Source organism: Augochlora pura, chromosome 11 (assembly GCF_028453695.1).
Source record: "Augochlora pura isolate Apur16 chromosome 11, APUR_v2.2.1, whole genome shotgun sequence".
Taxonomy (NCBI): domain Eukaryota; kingdom Metazoa; phylum Arthropoda; class Insecta; order Hymenoptera; family Halictidae; genus Augochlora; species Augochlora pura.
The window spans coordinates 13,038,475-13,055,608 of NC_135782.1; the positions used below are offsets into that span (position 1 = coordinate 13,038,475).

Sequence of the window (17,134 nt, forward strand, 5' to 3'; positions counted from 1 at the left end):
CTCTCTCTCAGTTAGCCTCGCGAGGAAAAGCCGTGATTTCTTCCTCCCTTTTTTTTTCTCTCCCTCGCATTTTTTTCCCTCCTCCGCACAAAGGCGAAGAAGAGGGATTTTAATTCCCGTGACGTTCCGCGACACTTTCTCCCCTTTGTGCTGAACAGGACGAAGAAAGGAGGGACTTTTACCGCGCGACATTATCGAAGATATACCCCTCAAGATCCGCCGGTTGCTCGCTTCCCCTCCCACGTGTATCGGCGACGCCGGTTCGATGCTTTTTTTCCTTAGAAGTTAACGGGACGGATGCACGAGAAAGCGCGTGTTTGACAGCGTTATAATTAGCTTATTGGAGTGACGAGATGAATGCGTTACGCATCCTTCCGTAATGTCGCGCGAGATAACATGTAATTTTAATAGAAACGCGTCACTTTCGCGATCTTCCTCTGACGCAAGACGAGCGGTGGCTACGAGACCGACGGCGAACATAACCTCTCGAACGATCCGCGGCACGGCTCCCACCTTCGTGGCAGTTGCGACGCTATGGAAAAATGCGTTGCCTATAATCGACTCTAACATTGTCTTCCGAATTCTCCTAGCAAATTTATTTGGATTCACTAATTTACTTAGATTTGCAGATTTATTTGGATTCGCCAATTTACTTAGATTTCTTAATTTATTTAGATTTATTTGTTTAATTCGCAAATCGAGGAAGTTTATCAGAATTTCCGGAGGCTATTTGTTATTGTGATAACCCGAGTGGCACGAAAGTAGGATATTTTACTTAGGGGTTGGAAAATGTCGAAATTATCCGCCACGATCCGAGAGCCGGGATCCTAGGAGGCGTTTGCCCGCCCGGAGGGTTCAGCAAATTTGCCACCCCAACAGCAAGCACTTCTACGAAAAGAATGTACAATATGTTCTATGTAATCCCTGGAACGGCAAGGGGTTTCTTTAACTTTGTATAATTGTGATAAAGATCAGGGCCTTGAAACGTTCTAACTAATCAATTTAATGACTGCATCGTCCTGCTTCTGCGTGAGACCAGATATTTTTGTTGGCAGCCCTTTAAGTTAGCCCTTCTCGTCTAGCGAGAACACTTTCAAGTTGGTTCATGGACAGAATTACTTGTTGTTTATAAATTAATTTTCGCTAATTCGTCAGTTGTGTTTATCGGTTATATTCAATTATATTTAATTATGTTAAATTATATTCAGTTATATTCAATTGTATTAAATCTTATTCGATCATAGTTTATGAATTGCAAAAGTATTTGAAATAACATTCTTAAATGTTTATGAGTTAATTGTCAGGGAAGAGACTGAAGTAAAAAATTGTTTGTATTGATTTAAACGATTTTGTCATTGGTACCATATTGTGCATTAGAAATTGTAAAAGCATTTACATTAAAACGAATAGGATTTCTAGGTTAATTCTGCCACAATAAATGCTTCCAATTGGCTCTTAGGAACTCAACTATGAAAATTAATATTTGTTTACACTTTAATTATGATACAAAAGAGATTTAATTGTAAGTTCAATGCTCGGCAATAACGTCACTCAAGAGACACCTGATTATGCGAACAGGTGACGACGACACCTATCGACAATTTGGCATAACGCGAGAGCTGTTCTCATCTAATTACCACAGTGTTACATGCCGATTATGCTTCGAGAAAATTTCTGTATAAATTAACGAAGTTACAAACAAAATTAGACATCGATATATTTTGTAGGTTATAATGCTTCTTGTTAGCCTAGATGGCGCCGCTCTCGTATATTATACTTCGGTAACATCGGTTCGACTAAAATTCGGTCATTGAACTGTACCATATTTACATCGCGTAACTAACCTCTCCAGAAACGATGCGATCTGGAAGGGTCAGCGATCGTACATTTAAACGGCGAGGTCCCATGTGACCCGCCGCGGATGCGCTTCTAACACAACGTTCTTCGACAAAAAAAAAGAAGAAGCGAGATAAAAGCAGTGGATAACTCGATGGCTCTCTCGACTACAATAGTCCCTTAAGGTATATTATCGAGGCATCGGTACGAGCCGCGTTGGTGGGGAGGTGAAAGTTGGCTTCGGTGTAAGGTGTTCGGGCGGAGATCGGCATGCGCGGATCCCGGCGGATTTCGGTGGAGCGGAGAAAAGCGCCGGCGGAGAAAGAGCCGCGGATAAAAGTTGCGGAGGACGGCGCGGAGAGAGAATGTTGGCGGAGAGATGAGAGATCCCCCGCGCGAGTGAACATCGAGGTCCGAGGCAGGCGGAAAACGTCCCCTTCGCGCGGCACACGCGTGGACGATTATGGTCTAATTCCCTTGTACGCGCATTCCCACCAACCTACCTAGCTTACCTACCAACCTACCTGGCTGCCTCGCATGACAGAACCGTCTTGGTGAGCGAACGAGGAAAAGCGTAGTTGTCGGTGCATTCGATAAGCGTACGCTCGAAAGACAGGGGTGTGTCCCCTTAATTCCATCTCTCTTTCACTCTCTCCCGCTTTTCACCCTGATTTCTTCCCGCTCCTCCCTCTTCTCCGACCCCCCTCGACCGACAGCGGCGCCCTCCCTCTTTCTCTGTCGCGGTTTCGACGTTGCTCTTCCCGCGTTTTCTCTTTCCACGCTTTTCCCTCCCTTTCACCGCACCCTCTCGCTCACTCTCTCTCTCTCTCTTTCTCTCTCTCCCCCCTTTCTCTCTGTACTTTATCTGGAGAGTTGCACCTTCGGCTTTGCCTCGTCCCTCGCTTCTCTCTGGCTCTCTTTCTCTACTTTCCTCTTTCCTTCTCTCTCTCTCCCCCCTCTCTCTAGCTCTCTTCATCTCTCTTTACCTACCTTTGTTCTTCTCTTGCTATCTGCCTCTTTCTACCTTGCTCTCTCCCTCCACCGCCACCTTTCTCCTGCTCTCTCTCTCTCTCTCTCTCTCTCTCTGTTTCTGTCCCGTTCCCTCCGTACGGTCGCGGGCAGTTCTCGCGTAAATATCGCGGTTTCTCGGTAAACAGGAGAAGCCGTTTAAAGAGGGACAAGGCAGAGAGGAAGGAGGTGTGCGTGCACGCAAGGCAAATGTCAATATCGGCGTCGCGCATCGGCGAACGGACCCCCACGGCGCTTACTTGGGGCGGCAATGAGGGCGTAATTAATCGCCGATGCAAAGAAATTTCTCTCTTTTGCGAGCCCCGGCCGTCCACCACGGGACCCGGTCCCCCTGGCTTCTTCGACCCTCGTCATGGAACACCACGAATTTCCGGTTTCACCCGGTTTCCACGAGCCAACGATTTTCTGCGATGTTCAGGCCGTTCAGCGCGAGATGAACGCGAACCACGATGCGAGGTGAACCTTGTGCGAACCAGCTGTGACAGTTCGGATAATAGAGGGGAGTTTGTTCTGCGAAAGTCGACGCGTTTTTATGGTTGAATCGAAGTGCGCGGAATTTTTAGGGTTACTTTGAGAATTTGTGAGGTTGATATTAGAGTTGTTGAGGTTAGGGTGTACTCGGTTCGGTTAAACGAGGTATTCGTGTACACTGTGGCTCAGCAATGATTTTAAGAAGTAGTATGACAGACGAAAGTAATTTTAGAAGGTTAGGATTAATTAATGAGGTTAAGATATATGACCTCAGGATACACGAAGTTAGGCTAAATAAGGTTTGAATGAACGAGGTTCGGATAAACGAGGTTCTATTGTGCTCTGTGGTTCATGAATAATTTTAAAAAGTAGAATGATGATCGAAGGTAACTTTAAAAGATTAGGATATACGGAGTTTGGATAAATGTGGTTCTATTATACTCTGTACTTGTACAATCCTTTTGAAAAGCAGTATGAAGGTCGATGTGAATTTTGAAGGCTCAGGATGGATTAATGAGGTTATAGTACATCACGTTCGGATAAATCAATTCATTATTCACTATGGTTCAAGAGAGACTACGGGAAGTAAAATGAAAATCGAAGTTAAATAAAAAAAAATGTCTTATAGAAATTGTATCACGTCCAAAGAGAATTCAGATAAATACTTTGACTCAAAAATCTTATAAATCCTATGTATTTTATTTAACACTATTTTCACCAATTTTTACCAAATCCGTTTTATGATCATTATTGGAAAAATTGAGAAGAGAATCGACGAGCAAGAATTAAAATTATAATTCTTAAATAATTTTGAATTATTATAAAATATTATAATAATTCCGCTTGGTAAAAGTGGTATACCATTAAAATTAGCAAACTTGTCTTTTGCCACGTCTGTTATAAATAGTATTAATGAAAATAAAATTTAAAAATTAAGCGTCTTGAAATTTATACATCAAGAAATATTAACATGAAAATTAGCCTTTTTATCTAGCCAAATAATTATCTCGCGGCTAACATGACAGTCGAAATGTTAAATAAACAACGATGCGCAATATTTCATAATAAGAGATAATATATCGTGCCACAGAGAAAATGTCAATTAACAATCTAGGCACATGAAATCGTGCAAATCTTTGTTACAACAAATCACATGTGAATTATTATTAAACGTATAGGAAAATTCGCCGATGCGTTTAATGTTACAATTGCATTTCCAACTAAAATCTTACAATTCGATTTGTCCCGCGCTGTGTCGGTAAAAGCAGACACGCGTTAGTTTCTGCAACAGTGTGCGCCATCTAGGGAACCTAGCTAGAAAGTAGTAATTCACCGATTCAGCTGGTAACGCAGGTCCCTGCAATGAGCGACGGTCGACAAGTAACGGTGTTTGAATAATTTCTTCTAACGCGTCGGGAATTGTTTAAATCCTCTTAAACATTCTACGATTAAAAGAGAATACTCTGCATTCGCTTTTGCATTTTACCATTGTTAGAATATCTTCTTAAACCGAAGAAGAAGCGGAGGACGTTACCGATCGTGGAAAACATGTTTTCCACTAGAATTCCCAAGACCACTTGCCCCTTGGGGGAAACTCCCATCGTTCACTACTTACCTACATACTTCCGTGGAAAAGAAGTTACGTCGAATGTCCCTAAAAGATTGATTTTCATGAAAACCAAGAACAAGAGAAATATTAACAAATACGAGCGCTGATAACCTCAAAATTAATTTCCAAAAAGAAGATAAAAATTCGTGGATAAAATAATCTTTATTTATCATTTTCAGTACTCTTTCGACAATTTTCATGTTTCGTTATAAACGAATATTTTCATATAAACGAACAATAAATTTTTGTGTAAACGAACCCAAATTTGTTTTTCTACATTCGAATGAAATTTTCCTCGTCTCTGATCGCAATAACGCCGTAGCAATATCCACAAAGTTCAATTTCGAACGTATCGTGTAAAAAGAAACGTTAAACGGCCGATTCTCACCGTGGCTGTGTAATTTCCCGGTTCTAATTAGCCCCGCGAGCTCTCCGTTAATTGGCCACAGTGCACGTTCGAGGTGTATCGCCTGCGGCCGCGACGATACCAAACTCATCTTCGCCTGCGCAGAGTTCGAGAACCGCGACTCCAACCAAGGAACAATAGCAGATATTTCGCCGTCGTTTCGAATTTTCTCAAAAACACCTGGTTGCTCCACACCGTCGAAAAATGCAAAAAGGTATTACACTCCGGTCGCAAGAATGTTTTTAGGTTAGGCAAACAATTTCTTTTCCAATATTTTCTTACTACTCCACTCTTAGCGGTAAATTGGGGAAAATAACACTGTTGCAACGTCGAGTCGCTAAAATACCAAGCAGATACTGTCATTATTTACGTAAAAGGATTTCCAAATTAGAAAAACTTTTTCAATTGTAGAAATAACAAATTAATAGACAAATGGCATTTTCTTTTCGAGGATGATTATAGACATTTTAACATGCAGTCTCAGAAGTTACAACCGTAAAATTACGGACATAACCCAAACATAACTTCGACACAGATTACAACAAATTTTCGAATTTTAGAAGCAGTCGTTAATAAATGATTGAACGGACATTTTAAATCGAATCTCGGACATTGCAACCGAGAAATGACTGGACATAACCTAAACATAACCTCGATTTAACCGAGTTATAATTTCGCAGGGGGAATGACGCGAATTAAACTTTGAGTATCAGTTTCTCGGGATTAATTAGTCGGGATTGGCCGGACCGAATATTTCCGTGGCCGAAAATTCGGGCGCGTGGATCCGCGTGTTCGCGACCGGTAATTACCGGGTCGGATTAAAACGCTTACAGTCACAAGCGGTAATATGTCGAGGCAACCGTGACGAGGCGGCTTCATAAACTGGTCCCCGAAGATATGAATTCGCACGACCGATGTACAGGGTGTCCTAGAAAACATCGCAAACGTTGAAAAGTGAACAGAAGTATGCTAATACGATTCTAACAAACATTTGAAGTAACTTTTTCCTCGGCGAAAATTTTCTCCGCGGCATCGTTAACGAGTTATTAACGAAAACCGCGGACCAACGAGCGAGTGCAGCGCGGTACTGGTCGCGATCCGATTGGCCAGTGTTTTTCAATTATAACTCGTAAACGGAGTGTTGCAGACGATTTTTGCAAAGGAAAAAGTTGCTTGGAATGATCTCAGGAATCGTTAGGGATCGTCGATAACTTAAAAATGTTCGAAAGGTCTGCGAGAGTTTTGGGACACTATGTATGTGACACCGCGGGCCGGTAATAAGCGACGAGTGTTCCTTCGGTGAGTACGCGGCTGGAAGCTGTGTTCCGTCGTCGCTGAAATCTAATCTAATACCGGCTGGCCCTGGAAGGTTATAGTTTTATTAGCGCCTCTATTGGGCTTAACGAGGTCAATTGAGGTGATACGGTTGCCTTGATTTTACGATAGTCCGTCGCCGGCCACGATAACGATCCGAATATGCCTGTGTCGTCGTCGGGATCGACCGCGATCCTCGGCGACCGATTAAACACGAACACCGCCGTTTAACCGTCGCCTTTCGTTTCTGTTCCAGCACCTGTACCACCTGCAGACCGGCGAAGGCGCGTTCCGAGAGCGGGGGAGGGGACGAGGCAAAGGCGCAACCAGGGTAAGTAATTCAAAACCTATTTTATTTGCCTAGCTGGCCCACATCGCGCCACAGAGATCGATGCCGGAACGATCGTCTCAATTCGATGCCGTCTCGATGAGGCTCTTTCTTCCTATCCGGGAATATTCAAACGATACCGTGGCTCCTCGTCCCCGGACGTAATAAAACCGACCGACCATTTTTACGCTTTTCTTTCCGTTCGAGTTTTTTAGTGGCCGGGACGGGGAATTTCTCTCCCGCGAGATTTATTAGCACACTTCTCATTGACTTTGACGGCCAAGTTGGTAAACTCCTCCGGTACACTGGAAACATTTTTCCGTCTCGTTTCGCTTCTTCGAATTCGTCGCGTCTTCCACGACGTGGTCGCAACGCACGCTTAATTCCTTGGTAGACGAGGGCCACGAAAAACAAGATATTAATAATAATTAATAATTATTACTTAAAAATGATACTATGAAAATCGTTCTCGTCTTATCTTTACGAGAGTAGCGCCATTGGATCGCTGACATTTCTGCGGTTAAAACGAGTTCAAACACGATACACATCGGACCACTTTGACGTCGTTACTATATACTGGGCGGACAAGAAAACATGACCGCTTCGAATGTTTCGCTCGTTTTCTTTTGCTAAAATGCACGAACATCGAAGAGAAAGATGGTCTGATGTCCAAGCTAGCGAGATACTAGATAAACACTGGAAATGATTGAATACATTTTGTTCAACCGATATATTAACCACAGCAACACTACGTGGTGTTTGGGCTCATTTTAATCGGAAAAATCTCGCCGATTCGTTGATGCTGCAATTACGAGGATAAAGTAAAAATTAGTATGTCATACTATGTATTGTTAGGAGATTACAATTTCTGGTTGATCTTGAAAGATGAAGAAATATTTTGGTCGGTCACGCAAAAAGGTCCCGCTACATAAATTCGCATTCAGTGCCGCCTGGCACATAATAAAATCTACGGGGAGGGATGAAGGAAAAAATGAGCGGACGATCAAAATATATCGGCCCTTTCTTTCTCCCGTTGCCTCCACGGCAACGGCAATAAATTGGATCATGAGGTCCGCGAATATTCGAAACGCCGCCGCGCTGTCGAACGCCGACGATCCGAGAGAATGGAGGGACCGCGAAATATAAGGCGATAAAACGGACGGATGGTTTATTCTTTTCCGGGAGGGCAGTAATACGGGCATACCTTTCCGCTGCCGGGAGCTCGAACGGCGGCCCCGATACGTGATCCACGGGGTCGGTCCTTTTCGTAAAACGTCCAGTAAAACAAACAATAACCCGGCGCTCTCGTTCGACGCTGGAATTCCGACGTAAAAATAACGGGTCCCGGATTTATTTTACAATTACTACGGCACAGGCGCGTTCTTCCCGTTCTACGGGAACTGCTACGCCCAACTGTACGCTGCTTTTTAATACCGTCCCTGATTTTTGATCAGTAATAACCCCCCCGGTGCACACTTTCGCGGTGGTTTTACGCTCTCGAACAGCTCTCCGCGAATTTTTCCTCGAAACGGACCGCGCCCGCTCGCGTTAATAAATATTTCGTTTAAACAGGAACGCGGTTCCCGTTGATTTACGCTCGGGGAAACGAGCGACGTTATTTATGGACCGACTTAGTATCTCTTTGTGCCTCGTCCATTGTTGCTCGACTTTGCCTCATTTGTTCGGACCATTTCTTTTCGGTGGCCATTTTCTCCACGCTTCTTAATAATTTAATTAATATTGTTTCTTTTATTTCTTCTTCACTTATATTAAAATGGACAACATTATTTAGCCGATGATTCGGTGTCTTCTTATGCCTCGGCCATTGTCGTAGGATTATCTTTAATCTTTTTTTAATTCGTCATTTTCCATTTTCCGGGCACTTTTTAATATTTTATTTAAGAAAGTTTCTTCATCATTTATATTTAGGAAGATAATCTCTTTAACGAGAAATAATAGATAATTGTTTACAAGGTTTCGTCCATTGTCGTAGGACCATGATTTTTACCACTTGTCAAAATCATGTCAAATATTTTATTTAAAAATGACGCTGCTCTTCCTTAGATCACGTTTAAGGATCAAGTGACACGATATATAGTTCGACGCAGCATTTCTTTACAATTCGTCCATTGTAGTAGGACTTCACCTCAGTTGAGAATTTGAAACATTTTATCTAAGAAACTCGCTGCTTGTCATTGTATTCCATTTAAGGAACAAGCAATATAATTTAGTGAGTTCGACTCGGTAGGCCTTCCTAATTAATCCATTGTCGTAGGACTTCATCTCGTCTCCTCGTACCATTGTTTATTTTCTGAACAGTTTATATAACTAATTTACAAGTAACATCGTTCTCTGTTCATTTACATTTCAAGAACACGTTACAAGATATATAGTACGATACAGTAGCTCTTCCTCACTTATCCATTGTCGTAGGACCTCATCATATCTTTTTATCCAACTGTCTATTTCTCGAATAGTTTTAGATATTTTATTTAAACAAAAACAGAGAATCTCGCTGATTTACATTCACGAAAACTAGGCATTGCTTACAAACCAATACAATATCACTTTCGAATTCATTCATTGTCGTAGGACGAGAAAAATTTCTTTCCTTTCCGTTTATTATTCTCTGAACGATCGAAAGTACTTTACTTAAAAAGTACTCTGCCCCTCGTTGGTTAACCTTAAGGAAAACCAGTAACGTACCCGCCCTCCATTGGCGTCGAATTGCCCTATCCCCCGCATAGAATTTTCCCATAATTCTCGGCCGGGAATTAGATTCGCCGTCTTTTCACTCGCCGCTTTTTTCCTCGCACTCATCTACATCTTTCCACCGTTTCGACGACCGCTCTTCTTTCTCGAGTGCCCTCGTAGGGGCCACTCACCCGCCACGTTCCTCTAATCCCGGAGACGCGGTAACGCGCGAGCAAAATGGCCCCTCGCGCAGGCACCGAGCAGCCAATCGCGCGCGCCAACCCGCACGAGAACTGACAACGCGGTGCCATTCGAAGGCACGAGAGATCGACAGAACGAAAATATTCTCCGAGACTCTGTTTTCATTTTGGTTTCGCGTCGAATCTCTGTTTAATTGTAACATTGTCATCGCCTATTGCAATCTTGACATAAACTTAAAATAACGTTCACATAACCTATTATAATTTTAACACAAACTTAAAATAACGTTGACATAACCTATTATATCTTTGACGTAAATTTAAAATAACGTTGACATAACCTGTTATGTATATCTTTGACATAAACTTAAAATAAGGTTGACATAACCTATTATATCTTTGATATATACTTAAAATAATGTTGACATAACCTGACATAAACTTAAAATAACGTTGACATAACCTATTATATCTTTGACATAAATTTAAAATAACCTTGACAGAACCTATCATATCTTTGATATATACTTAAAATATCGTTGACATAACTTATTACAATTTTGATATAAACTTAAAATAACGTTGACATAACCTATTATAACTCGCCTTTCGAGTCGCGAAAAATCCTTCTCGCAAACGTTGTTACTATTAAAAGCCAAGCTTTATGAGAAATTCTGGCACAATTAGTGCAAAAAAGTTGTACAAATTCCAAGGCAAAATTAAAATCGTGAAACATTTCCACAACTTCTCGCGCTTTTACGTAAAAATTGTTCGACGAAAAATTACCGATCATTTCCTTTACGCTAAAGTCATTAAATCTCTCTAAAAAAATCGAGATAAAATATAAAAATTAACGACGATTGTCAGATAACCTATTATTTTATATACATACATAACCTATATCTTGTCACATAAACTATATATATTTTATATATAGACATAACCTATATCTTGTCACATAAACTATATATATTTTATATATAGACATAACCTATATATATCTTATACATAACCTATATTTATCTTATGTGTAGACATAACCTATGCAGTCACATAACCTATATATATCTTGCCGGAATAATTCCGCGGTGGATTTCCATCCAGCCGTGGCCTCGTACGAATTTTAAAGCCGCCGGCAGAAAATCGGGAAAAACGGCGCCCATAATTTATGGCAGAGAAATTCGCAGCCATAACCGGCGGGAAGAAGTTGCGGAGAAGCCGTTGCGGAAGGCGCGGCGGCTGCGGCGGATAAAACAAAAATCCCGGCGTAACTTTCCGAAACTTCGAATTTGGACATAAATTTCCATTTAGTTAAACATCTCGTGGAACGAAGACGAACTACGGCGGAGGGGGGAAGGTATCCTCATTCAGTAGCGTGTTCTCGGGGCTGCGCGAGCGAGTTCGCGCGGGAAAATGGCCGCCGGAGGCCGCGCGAGCTATCGGGCGAACAAATGGCCGCGGATAAATTGGCGCGAGAACCGCTCGAGGATGAGATATCGTTCCGCGGTGGAGGATGCAACACGGTGGATCCGCGCGGGCCGCGAGCATTTTAAACATGGCGGTCGCGAGAGGCGCACAGGCGCGACGCGGAGCGATCAATACCGCGGGGCTTGCTTAATGTCAGTTCTCCAACTCCGTCGACTGCCAAAGAAAATTCATTCGCGATGAAACCATGCGGGAAATTTCGCCGCACCCCCCCCCCCCCTCCCCCGCCCCATGCCATCGATATCCCTCGCTACAGGATCTCTCCTCGACGCCCACCGCTTCCGGTTCCAGCCACCCCCTCCCTCTCCTCCTCCACCCGACGATCACCGGGCTCCAGTTTCGTTTTTTTTTCCAAATTTTCTTTTCGTTTCCCGGAATTTTTCTCGTCTTCCGTCGGATAAATATTTCAATCCCGCCATTTTGTTTGAAAAAAGTGCTGAAATATTGCAAAAAGATTTGTTAAGAAATTTGTCAAATTTGTAACAATTAATTGCAATGTCTTTTAATGGTTTTTAATGGGATAATAGCTTTTTGCTTGCGGATATTAATTTTGCAATATCCTGCAATCGTTTTTTAATTTGAATATTTTTATCGAACAATTTTTTAGTCCTGTTCTCTTATAAATATTATAAGAAAATTTTCCTCGAATGACAAACCAATTAATACAAAATTTTCTACAATTTACGGAAAATTATTTTTGCAAAAATTTTCCAAATTATCAACTAATTAAACAATTCGTTCGTTTATAAATATTCTACTACATTCCACAGTTCGTTTTTTTCCAAACAAGCTAATTAATTTGCAAAACCTGTACAAGTTGCCATTATGCAATAAAAAGATATTTTCTCTCGATATCTTTATAATTTATTTGAATCGACAAAGATTTAAAAATGTGCTAAACATTGTTCCCTATTAAATACATTATTTATGAATATTTTTCAGTATTCTTAGTTATGTAATAATTAAATTAATTTTTTCACCCAAAGAATTTTTAATTTAATAGTCGCGAAACATTTCGAAGGAATATTTGTAACGCAACGTAACCGAGAAATCGCATAATTGCATTTGTATAGTAACCGATTATAATTGATCTTGAGATCATCGGAAATTAATGGGATTTTTCAGTTCCGTTCGCGCGGTGAATATACGGTTTACCATCTAGGGCGTGTTTTAACGATTGTCTACGCTCGGAACGGGATCGTGGAAAAATCTGCTGGAAAGGTTAATAGATTTATTATGCTAAACGGGGGAATAAATATTTATCAATGTTTGGATTGGACATTGTATTCCACACCCGTTCTCCCGTACACCGGAAATTCATAAAGTCTGCGATCTGGCGATAACGAGCGCCGTATAATAATGCAGAATAATGCATACTAATTGGTGTTGCATTGTGTTATTTGTTCGGCCGTCCGATAGATTAATAGCTGTTTCTAACGAGTATTATAATAATTCATATGTCCGCGGTCGCGGCGGCCCGACAAATTGATTTCTCGATTTTATTAGACAAGAAACGACAACCGATGCGCGCTCCGATCGTTATCGCCTGAAAAATAGTTCGAGTTGCGGGCGTGGAGCACCTTTTCCTTTCGAGAACCGACTTGCGACGAAGTGGGCAGACGCAACGACCGGAAGCGAGACGGATGCGGTGCTCGTGCACCGACGAATAAATACGCGACAAAGCAAACTTCGTCTCTACTATCAGTCGCGTTACCTTTACGATCGCAGTGTCAATGGATAGCCGAGATTTTTCTGATTAAAATGAGTCCAAACACGGCGCAAATCGCACCGCGTAAAGCTTGTCGCAATATACCGGGTGAACGAAATGACTTTGATTTTGAAACCGATTTTGATAATTCGTTGAAACGTCGCGGTGAAATATTTTTTGATGATTAATTATGGGGGAGTTCGATGAATCTTGACTGTATTTAATGCATCGTAATAGTAACAATATGCATTATTATTAAAAAAACGTAACGAGAAAAATGGTCTGTTTATCAAACTATCCGCCCATTTGAACTGAACGACGTTTTTCTTTGATATTTTCAAATATCATCGAAAAGAAAGTGAAACATTTAAATTGATCGAGTTCTTTTTGCTCACCCGGTATATAGCTTTACGGTGAACGTGGTCCGATTTACGTCGTGTTTTGGGCTCATTTTAATCGGAAGAATCTCAGAAATTCATTGATGCGGTAATTATGAAGTTTAACAAGAACTACGAAAAATAAAATTCCGTTGGTTTTAGTTTTGCAAGAGAGAACACGATGGAACAACATAGGGTGAATTTTAGCGATTATCTCGGCTCGCGCAAACCGTTCATTTCCGATGCTGGCGAAGTGGAAACAGTACTACGACAGCGATCTCGGGGAAACAAACGGCAATAAATAATTTTTTCGCGATCCACTCGTCGAGATGAGTAGCATACTTTTAATAGTCGATAACTGGCGGGCTCGTGTGCAGGGCCCGAAGGGTTCCAAGGCGAAATGATAGTGTTCGGGAGGCTTTCGAGTCGGTGCACGTCACCTCTCACCGAGTCGTCAATCACGTGGCTGGCTGCCCTGAATGAGGAGGGGGTGGAGCTTTTTCGCGGGACGAGACAATTGCCTCGTATTCTATACGCGCATCGATCAGGGGGCCTGGTAATTGCCGTTTACTATCGGCCAAGAAGTAAATAATATACCCGGTGACGAAAAAATAACGCACGCTTTATTTCCTAATACAGGATAAATAGTATAAGTAATACAAATAACATAAATAATGTAAATAATATGAATAATACAAATAATATATATAATATAAATAATAAATTATCAATGAGTATCCAATTTACCAAAATTCACAGAACGTATTGTTTAAATTTCCATCTCATGTATACTGTCAGACAAAAGAGATTCGAGAAACCATTGTTTATTAATTTATTCATTTCAAACATAAGTAATTTTTTATATAAGTTCCCTTTAAACATTGTCAATTACATTGATCCTTCCAGCAGCTCAATAACATTTAATTACGTCCGACGACTTGAATTGTTTAAAGATATCAGAAGAACGAATTTAACGAACAATGTTTAAAGAAATTTTCATAAAAATTGCACGTAGTTGAAATGACAATAATTATATTGTAACTTTCTGTCGAAAATTTATCTTTACCGAAATTTCTGAAATATTATTATTATTGAAATTTACTAAATTTTACTATTACTGAAATGTACTATATTTTATTATTACTGGAATGTACTATATTTTATTATTACTGAAATATATTACATTTTATTATTATTAAAATCTGTAAAATTTTATAAAACTTTTAACGAAACGTTTAGTATATTTGGCAAATAACACTCGCGCTGTTAATATACCGTATCATATTGTTCATAATCAGTTCAAATTTCGAGAATGTTATTAAAAGTTTGAGAAAGTGTACGGATATGATCGGAACCCGGTATAAACGATCATTTTCATCGTGTTCGACGAGCATTCGATATCTTCGTTGCGGCGGTTGTGCTATCGATCCTCCCCTCGACGCCCCCCCTGCGGGCCGAGACAACCGGTGCACACGTGTACCGGCACCTGTGCCGCGACGCAACGTCTTCGTGATAGAATGCAATTCCGTTTTTTCGCCGTTTCAATTTATATTCATCGCCCGATCGATCCCCCGCGCCATTTTGAGCGCGACTCCGGGTTTCTTTCCTGTCCCCGCGGTCATTACATTTTCTTATTACCGGGGCCGAGAGTTCATCCCGCGCGCTCGAACTCGTCCGAAATTCGTCGGCCGTCCGAATGCCTTTTTTTTCTTTTTTAATTCACGTCCGGGTGTCCCCCGCTTTATTGTCCCTCTCCCCGAACCGCGGAATTCGGAGCAAGCTCTTCGAACAACCGGACGAAGAGAGGATAATGACGACGCGCGACACGATTGGCAAACGACTTGAAACTTTATAATTCCAGCACCAATGGATAGCTGAAATTTTTCCGATTAAAATGAGTCCAAACACGATGGGAATCGGACTGGTTTAAGCTGCTGTAAACCCTGATCTACAGGGTGGCTAAAATAACCTGATCAGTTTCAATGTTTTACTTGTTTTTGATTGCTAGAGGAAAAACGTCGCAGCAAAATATTTTTGACGGTTAATAGCATGCCTTTGGATCGATTTTGGAAACAGCTGTTACATTATAATGATAAAAATGTATAAATATGCGCCCCACATGACCTTCAAAGAATATTCGTCTTAATATCATTCGGTCATTGAAATCGAACTATCTTCCTCTTCGATGTCCACGAAAACTATTAACGTTTAACTACGACCATAAAATTAATCGACGTTAATCTCTATAAATTTTGTCATTGAATATTCACAGTTCAAAATGCTGTACTTTATTCATTTTCCCTCATTCTTTCTTTCTCGCAACAAGACTACATTGTCCTGCTAAAAAGAACGAAAACAACCTTCAATCTTGACAAATACTCCGCCATAGCAACCAACTCTGTCAAAAAGCCACGGAAAACACATTCCCTGAACGCCAACGATTCACAAACGATTTCGAGCGACGCTTATCGACGGATCCCCCTTGTATAATTCAGAGGGACACTCCGCGCTCGGTAAAAGTTCCACGTGTCGTCAAAAGCTTGGAAAATAGGTAGCTCGAGTGTCCTCGCCGCAGGAGCCTGTAACGCGAGCGTCGCGAATAATCAGCGCGGTTCGAGTCGCGCGGCAAGAGCGGCAAAGCCGAAAAACTCTGCCGCGCGTCACCGATGAAACGGAAGTTTCCATTAGAGAGCAATAGCGAGAGGGTGGAAGGAGGGAGAACACTTCCATTGAGAGAGAGCTTGAAAAGGCCAGTCCGCGTTCGTCCTTCTTTCCACGGTTTCTGTGCGCGCGGCGTGCCCGCGTCCCGTCTGAAGTGTCACTGGTGCATCGCAATAAAAGAAAACACCGGCGCGAAGCAGTCTGTTTAAGGAGACAACGATGTTCTTCGCGCGTCAAAGGCCCCCTCGATTCCACCAGCTAGAAGACTGTTGTTCGACCTCGAACGTCCTAACTCCTCCCCCCACTCTATCGCCTTTCTTCGTCTCGAGCAAATTATTCCTCGACTTTTGCGGTTTGCTTCTGTTACTCACTTCCGGTCACTGCGGCTCTCGTTTCTCCGTTAAGTGCTTCCAGTCGCTCCTGCGTCGATCAATGCGAATCGTCGATTTCCCAACTGATTCGGTGACCGATGTCGAAAATTGCGAACTCGCGAGATTTAGAACGGTGACAGAACTCGCGAAACCGAATTCTACGGTCCAAAGTTGTTAGTAAACACGACTATATATGTTACAATTGCAGAGATGTCGCGTCGGCGCACTCCGTCGGTAAGGTAGGACTCTGTTGGGAATTTTTGCGAAAGCAGAATCGTCTGAACGAAGCGGTTGTATTTTGTTGTATATCCGCAGTTAGTGCGAAAGAACTACAGATTCTGAGAAAGGGTTGATACGTTGCCAATGATGGCATCGTCGAGTTCTTGGGGGGCCAATGGAATCGCGGAGAAAAAAGGAGTCCGAATTGGCCCAGTTTCTCGGTTGCCGAATGATCACGGTTCAGCCGATACTATAATTTCCAGGCGACGAAATCGGGGCTCGGATCGCGGCTCGTTCCCGCTTCCGAACGATTTAATCGAAAATCCGTGGGGGTGGCGGAGGGGCAGGGGACGCGGCGAGGGTGGCAATCGAGGCTGGAAGATCGAGCCATGGGGGTGTCGCGGGTGAAATAATTAGCGGTCTTCC

General features: G+C 42.0%; 1 protein-coding gene across 1 annotated transcript in view; it reads left to right on the forward strand.

The window, feature by feature from the left end:
* Tet (tet methylcytosine dioxygenase-like) overlaps nucleotides 1-17,134 on the forward strand; it is a 220,543-nt gene that overhangs the window by 124,941 nt on the left and 78,468 nt on the right. Inside the window, exon 3 of the mRNA XM_078194910.1 lies at nucleotides 6,922-6,996. Coding sequence (XP_078051036.1) covers nucleotides 6,922-6,996 — 75 coding nt within the window. The remainder of the gene's footprint in view (nucleotides 1-6,921; nucleotides 6,997-17,134) is intronic.